General features: G+C 39.9%; 1 protein-coding gene across 1 annotated transcript in view; it reads left to right on the top strand.

Moving 5' to 3' along the window:
• Maob (monoamine oxidase B) overlaps positions 1-8,323 on the top strand; it is a 175,231-nt gene that overhangs the window by 163,352 nt on the left and 3,556 nt on the right. Inside the window, exons 11-12 of the mRNA XM_004645314.2 lie at positions 2,070-2,127; positions 6,291-6,388. Coding sequence (XP_004645371.1) covers positions 2,070-2,127; positions 6,291-6,388 — 156 coding nt within the window. The remainder of the gene's footprint in view (positions 1-2,069; positions 2,128-6,290; positions 6,389-8,323) is intronic.

The following is an 8,323-nucleotide window of genomic DNA, read 5'->3' on the forward strand; positions in this document are numbered from 1 at the left end:
GTGGAACCAGGTATTGAACTCAGGCCCTTGAGCTTGCCAGGGAAGCTCTTATTCTACTGAGCCATCTCCCCTGCCCCTGAAATTTGTTTTATAAAAAAATTAAAAAAATTGTTTTATACTGTTGTATTAAATAATGTGTCTTTTCCCTATGGGCTTAAAATATGTGCATTTATGAATTTTAAATTCCCTTATATATTTGATACTTTTTCTAAATTTAATTTTACTTCTTTGCTCTGTCTGGACATTCCTTAGTTTGCATTAAACTATTTCATTATGTAAAGGGAGGGGGAGAAATCAGGAATTTTTATACACTTGTTCATAGAAAGAATTTCTGAGTTTAGGGCTGGTGAGATAGCTCAGCTGTCTAAAGCGCCTGCTTAGGCAAGCTTAGGCAAGTGCAGGGACCGTGGTTCAATCCCAGGCACTATATGCTATACCAGCTCTGCCTGCAGGGCGGGCTGAGCTGACCACCAAAAAAAAAAAAAAAAAAAAAAAAAAAGAGAGAATTTCTGAGTTTAAAATAATGACATTTTTAAACATCATTGGCTAAAACTCTGAATCATTTTCAAGATACTGTTTAGCATTACTATTCTTTAAAAGTAGGCCAGGGGCTGGGGAGATAGCTCAGTAGAATAAATGCTTGCCTGGCAAGTGCAAGGGCCTGAGTTCAATCCCTGGTTCCACCAAAAAAAGAAAAGTAGGCCTGAAATAACTATTTATTGCAATAATAGTTGACTCATCTTGTGTGAACTGAATTAATTAACTCAAATTAATTGACTAATTATAACTGTTGGCTTACTTCCAATTTTGCTATTAGCCTGGTGCACCACTATTTATTGAAGATTTCTTTATCTCATCTCTGTTATTGGGCTAGAACTTTATATCAGTGGTTCTCAAGCTTGACAGTCATCTGGAAGGACCGTGAAGACACAAGCAGCTGCCACTCTTCTTTCTGAGTGAGGAGGTCTGGGGCAGGACTCCAAAATTGACATTTTTCACCAGTTCTCTGATGATACTGATGCTGCTGCTCTGGGAACCACAGTAAGCTAGAGTAACCTGCCCAAGATCTCACAGTCCAGCAAGAGACAAAAACAGAAATCACAGCTTTTTCTGCTCCCCATCCTTTCTTCAGTGCCCCCTGCCTCAAAATGGTGCAAGAGGTCACGGGGAAGTGACACGGACTATGTCTTCATCTTCCCACAGATCTCTTGTGCTTATGAGATGGACTAACATTTGCTGGCAAACTGACACAGAATGTCATGAGTCCCCAGTGACTTACACAGCATCTCACTTTACTTTCTCCTATTTATGAACAATCTTGCCTTATTCACATTTGTGACCCTATAGGTTTAAAATGTTGAATAGGATAAAAATTCTTGATTTTAAAAACCTAACATGAAATGTCCTAGTGGGATCTATAGCTCACAGTCCTTTACCCCCGTGATATTGCAACAGCAGCAGAAACACCAAAATGACACCTAGGATTTGGAGGCAAATTTATTTAAGTCAGCAGGCACTGATTGAGATCATTTCCAGAATTTCAGTCCCTGATCTCTGGTGGTCTACAGATTATGTGGAATAGGCAAGCACGAAGTACAGAGGCAGAATGGTTGTCATTTGGGGATTGGTGGACTTAATATGCATTGCAGCGACTAGCTATGCATCATAGTGACCAGCCATTTCTAAGAGAAAGGAGCAACCAGATCTGGAACTGGAACTATTACCTGGGCAACTAACAAATGGAAATATACCAGCTGAACAGAGGGGCATTTTCTGTTACAGTCTTAGAAATTGAACCCAAAGCCTTTGTAGTGAACTGTGTACCCAGCCAGCCTATCTTACCTTTTTTTTTTTCAATACATGACATAATCTTGTTAAGTCTCTAAAATTGCCCAGACTAGGCTCAAATATGTGATTCTTTTGCTTCCGCCTTCCAAACTGCTTGAATCGCAACTGTGTGCCACCATACCTAGCTCCGTGTCTTTTTAAATAAGGGTATAAAATGCCTCTCATGCCTTCTTTCTCTTCCTTGTTCCAGATTCATTTTTGTCTAATATTTTCCCCCATAGGCTAAAGAAACTTTGTGAGCTCTATGCAAAAGTCTTGGGCTCCAAAGAAGCTCTGAAGGTAAGGTTGCTTCCAAGCCCTATCCTAAGGATAGAGGTCCTAAATCCTGACATCCAAAATGGCAATGAAAAAGAGCTTTCTTTTTCTCTGGCAATCTTGTAAAAAGACAAAATCTCATTCATATACGTAAACTAACACTTACTGTTCCCCCATGTTCCAACATTAGGAATGGAAGGAAGACAGTTGGATCAGCCTAGCTCAGTTACTTGAGTTTCTTAGACACTGTTGGAAGTAGCCTGAGAAAGTGGTGATCTTCAAATTAATGAAATAGAACTCTGAAGTGGTCAAAGGTGAGATGAGGATGGGTAGGTTAAGGAGTCCACACGGTAGGCAGGCAAAGCAAGTATTTCTGCCTTGGGACTTCTGGTAAGTGTCATAGGACCCGATCATAACCAGTAGTCATAACCACCTCCCTCATCAATGTTTAAAATGACAAATGGGGGCTCTATAACAGTCTGAAGGCTGCTGGGATTTTAATGTTTTGACATAGATTATTCTCTCTCTCTCTCTCTCTCTCTCTCTCTCTCTCTCTCTCTCTCTCTGGTGGAACTGGGGATTGAACTCAGGTCCTTGCACTTGCCAGGGAAGCACTTATTCCATGGAGCCATCTCCCAGTCCCCACCATCTTTCAATAGTAGCTGTTAAATCCAATTATCATTCAAACATTCGAAGACAATGGAGAACAGTGTACAAAGTGACAGTTAAAATGTGAGAAAAATCTAATTCAGGGGCTGAGCATGCTTCTGCACTCTACACCACGATCTGGGTGAGCAGCTACGTGAACAGCTTTAGTGCCATCACTCAAACACTTCCTTTTCTCAACTTTGACGTGGTTCACTTCCTCCTAGTCAAGTTGTGGTGGCTCTTGACTTTGACTTTGTCATATTTGTTCATTGTTTTAAAGCAAATTTTTGCACCTACAATATTTGGATGGCAATGGAATACCCATCTCTGACAAAACTGAACAACAAAGGTGATATAAATGAAGGACAATTTTGTATCTGTATATACAAAATAGTTAGGATAGATACACAGCTACTTTCTCCTAATTCAATAAGAAAGATCTGTACTAGTAGTGTTTGGACAGGATATCATGTCTTCATCTTGTGCTATGAATGACTACTACAAAGACAACAATATGCAATGTATTAATTGTTGTAATTCTCCTACCAACCTGTTTTGAAGCTGTCACATTGCAATTTTTTCCTCAATAAAATCAATAATAAATTGATTTTAAATAAAAACAAAAAAATAAAGCAAATTTTTATACCCCTTTTGGATATGTCCTTTACCTGATATAGATGAAACACATATCCTTAAGGTTTTTTGGAATTGTTTCTCAGCATATTAGCAAAAAATTAATTAATTGGTTTGGAAAGAAACATAATATTAATGAGGACTGTGTTTTATTTCTCTCTTTTGTTTTTGCTAACTATACCATGTAGCAAGTTTTTCATGTATTTAGGACAGGGTCTACAGAGTCTCACGACATAGATCGGACTCATAGTGATACTCCTGTTTCCAGCCTCCCAAGCACTGGGATTACAGGTGCGCACCACCACGCCCAGTCTCAATCACCAGGCGTGGGCCCGGCATGGCATGTGGTGCCATGGATCAAACCCCAGTCCCTGTACTTTGCCTAAGCGGGCTTAGTCTGCTGAGCTATCTGGCCAGCCCAGCAAGTTTAAATATAGTCACAAGCTCCAAACTCCAAGGCAGTGGTGAAATAGCAAAGCCCAAAATATATACAAACTAAAAAATAATTTTATATCTGCTAAAAACCATTAGAATTTGTTCTCTAAAATACTACTCAAAATGTTTTGCCCTAATAGATAATCCAGCTTCTCTGAAGTCACATACCAAGGCATTCTCAGGCTGAAACATTGTGTAACTGAAGTTCTCCAGCAACTTGTGAGATAGTTGAGAAAATTTACTTGAAATGGAAAACATTTATTCTCATATTTCCAAAAGAAATGATCATTTTTCATTGGTGAAAATCTTCTTATTGGAAGAGTGTAGATGAGTTAATTCTTGATAATAAAAATGGAGTTGGGGCAGACCAGATAGCTCAGAGGATTAAGGCACCTACTTAGGCAGACACAGGGACCAGGGTTCCATCCCTGGTGCAGGCCCTGCCCCCAGGAGACGCTGAGAGGGTGACTAGGACTGGGTGTGGTTGCTCACACCTGTAATCCCAATGCCTGGAAAGCTGAAAGCAGGAGGATCACCATGAGTCTGATCTGTGTAGTGAGACCCTGTAGACCCTGTACTAAATACATAAATTTAAAAAAAATTGAGTTGGTGCTGTCGTTGTATGCTTTTAGCATAAAGATAACCACCTGTTTTATTCTTGCCTTACTGTCTACTATGTGGAAAGAAGAACTCACTGGGAGCAAAGAAAAGTGAAAGAGAAGAATAGTCAGGACATGGCTGCAGCCCTCAGATGCCAGGATTGTGACACGTAACCATGTAACCCTTAAAGCTGGGTCTCATGCTTTGTAAATAGGATGCTTTAAGAGTATCTACTCAGGGCTGGTAAAATGGCTCAGTGGTCTAAAGCACCTACTTAGAACAAGCTTAGCAAAGCACAGGAACCACGGTTCAATCCCCCAGCACCACATGCCAGCCAGCCCCGCCCCCTGGTGGGCTGAGCTGGCCACACACACACACACACACACACACACAAATAAATAAATAAAAATTAAAAAAAAAGAGTACCTACTCAAAATTAGCTCCGTGATTGCAAAATTTTTAAACAAAACATCTTTCAAAATCTTGTTTGAATATTTGTGCTATTAAAATTCCATATGTAGGACAGGGGAGATGGCTCAGTGGAATATGCACTTCCCTTGCAAGCTCAAGGGCCTGAGTTCAATCCCCAGTTCTGCCAAAAAAATAAAAAAAATGAATAAAAAAAAATTCCACATGTTCTTGTTTTGACTTTTTCTTTTTATAGCAATATATTTATGGGGCCAAGGAGATGGCTCTGTAGAATAAGCACTTGCCTGGCAAGTGCAGGAGTCTGAGTTCAATCCCTGGTTCCACAAAAGAGAAAAACAAAACAAAACAAAACAAAACCTTGAGAAGCAATATATTTATGATAAAAGTTTCTGTTTAGCTTTTTGTTTGTTTTGTTTTGTTCTTGGTGCTGGAGATTGAACCTAAATTCTTGTATATGCCTGGGAAACACTCTTAACACTGCCTTATTCCTCCAGTTCTTATTTTTATTAAGATTTCAGTCTTTGCAAGATTTAAGTTTAAGTCTTGCCTGTTAACGGCAAAAACATGTTTTCCAAGTCAGTAGTTGTCCAAAAATAATCAAAAGCAGTGCTTCCATGCCACAGAGCACTAATTTATTTACCCAGCTTCTTTTAACAAAGCTCCCTTTCACCAAAAACATGAATCGAATCTGGTCATGCTTTTTCTTCAACAAACATGTTTTTCTGCTTTTTCCCTATGTAACCACACCAGTAAGCATAAGTTCCTTTTAAATTTTTTCTTGAAACCATAAAGCACTAAAAACCTATTAAATAAGTCCAAGTTAAAAATAGAAATAGACAATTGTACTTGATAACTGATACTTGGGACATGCATGAACCAATTGAGAAAACTTTCCTAATTTGAATTTCTTACAAAGGCACTACTATTACTAAAGGCATTTATCTGCTGAAAGATGCATCTTCAAAACATCAAGATAATGAGGCTCTGTTTCAGAAATATAGTCAGCCAGCCCTCTGTATCTGTAGATTCTATTTCTGTATATTCAACCAACCATGGATCGGAGATATTTGAAAGAAAAGTGCATCTTTTCTGAACATGTACAAACTTTTTCTTGTCATTGTTCTCTAAGCAGCATATTACGGCAACTGTCTACATAGCAGTTGCATTGTATGAGGTATTATATGCCATGTAAAGACGACAATTATAGGAGAATGTGGGTTTTATGCAAATACTCTGTCATTTTTTATGAGACTTGAGCATCCATGGACTTTGGCATCCATCAAGTGTTCTGGAACCAATCCTCTTCAGATTGTGAGGATTGATTTCCAATTGGTTCTCCATTATGAAGTCTACTTGACTATGTTTGATTTATTTCATGCTAGATATCATGTTCTAACCTTTGGTCACTCCGTGTGTGATGCTTTTGTCCCTCTGCCTTGCAGCCAGTGCATTATGAAGAGAAGAACTGGTGTGAAGAGCAGTACTCTGGAGGCTGCTACACAACCTACTTCCCTCCTGGGATTATGACCCAATATGGAAGGTAGGGTATCCATCCCCAGCACCACATGCCCTGCCCCCAGGGTGCACTGAGCCGGCGACCGAGTCCAGGCATGGTGGCACATGCCTGTAATCCCAGTGCTCAGGAGGCTGAAAACAGGAAGATCACTATGAGTCAGAGCTACTTAGTGAAACCTTGTACCAAATACATTTTTTAAAAGGGGGCCAGGGAGATGGCTCAGTAGAATAAGCACTTGCCTTGCAAGCACAAGGGCCTGAGTTCAATCCCCAGTTCTGAAGAAAAAAATGAAGATAGAGCAAAAGTGTGCAAAGCTGGAATTGAAACTCCCAGCCCTGGAATCCAAACTCTGTTTTTACCCCTTGCAGAACCGGGGATTGAACTCAGGCTCAGGCCCTCACTCTTGCCAGGGAAGCGCTTATTCTACGGAGCCATGTCCCGGCCCCGGAATCCAAACTCTTAAAAGGTTCATGTCGCTCTTCTCCCTGCTCCTTGTACATACCAAAAAGGAAAAAAAAAATCCCCAAGTTTCTTTGTATCCTATGAATCTCAGGAATAATGCTGTCCTCATTCTGCGCCACAGTGCTGCTTTTCACTCTTCATTCTTCTGCAGGAGCAAACCCTATATAACCAAAGAAGGTTGGAGCATTAGAATAGCAATTTAGATGAGTAGGGCAGCAAGCACCATTAAACCCTCCTTTAAACAGGAGGCCATAAATAAAATTAAAAAAAAAAAAAAGGTATCATAGGGTTGGTGAGATGGCTCAGTGGTCTAAAGCACCTACTTAGAACAAGCTTAGCAAAGCACAGGGACAGCGGTTCAATCCCCCAGCACCACATGCCAGCCAGCCCCGCCCCCTGGTGGGCTGAGCTGGCCACACACACACACACACACACACACACAAATAAATAAACAAATAAATAAAATTTAAAAAAAAACAAAAAAATAAACAGGAGGCCAAGGCAGGAGGATCTCGATATGGAGGCCAGCCTGGGCAACTTAGCAAAACTATCTTAAAATTTGAAAAAGTTTTTTAAAAAGAGCTAGGAATGTAGATCAGTGGTGGAATGCCTCTGGGTCTGATCACCAGTATCAATCCCCCAAAGCAATTTAGATAGTCAGAAGATTCACTTCCATTGTCACACATCTCCTTACAAAGTGTTTAGAACTCAGCAATACTGTCTCAGATGTACCTGTGTAAGTGTGAACACAGATATAGGACTATAATAACGAGTGAATCTACGTAATGAGACCCTCTAGACCTTGCAGACCCTGTACCAAATACATAAAAAGCATGAAGGTGGAGCAAATATATATTTTGCCTCCATCAATGTCAGTTCAACATCAATTCAATGTAAATTCTTTGTGCAGGAGTGAACTTTGGTCTTTGTTCCATTTTGTTTGTGACTGAGACTATGCATAAACTGGAGGAACTTAAAGAACATTTTAAAAAAATTATCGTGGGGGCCGGGGAGATGGCTCAGTAGAATAAGCACTTGCCTGGCAAGCTGAAGGGCCTGTATTCAATCCCTGGTTCAGAAAAAAAAAATACCATGAACAGAAAATTTGGGACGCCACTGAGTTACAGGATGTTATAGTACAGGTTCTCTTATGTCCTCAGTCCTCACTGACCTTGAAGGGCTAGGGCCAAAATGTTGGCTGTCCTTGTAGCCCTTCTTTTTCTCTAGTTTTTTGATCTGCAAGCTTAAGTTGTTAACTATCCAAAAAGTAAAGACATTTAATATGCTGAGCTGTATAAGGTTCAAGTCAACAACTTCTAACATTGTCAGTCCTGTGGATAACCCACTACTATTATGGACTGCTGGACTATATTAGATTATTTTGCTGAATTCATGCACCTACAATATTTAAATGGCAGTGGAATACCCATCTCTGACAAAACTAAACAAAAAAGGGGACCATTTTGTGGTGAAAAAACATATACATGCATATATATG

The sequence above is a fragment of the Octodon degus genome, unplaced genomic scaffold (assembly GCF_000260255.1).
Source record: "Octodon degus isolate 3935 unplaced genomic scaffold, OctDeg1.0 scaffold00223, whole genome shotgun sequence".
Taxonomy (NCBI): domain Eukaryota; kingdom Metazoa; phylum Chordata; class Mammalia; order Rodentia; family Octodontidae; genus Octodon; species Octodon degus.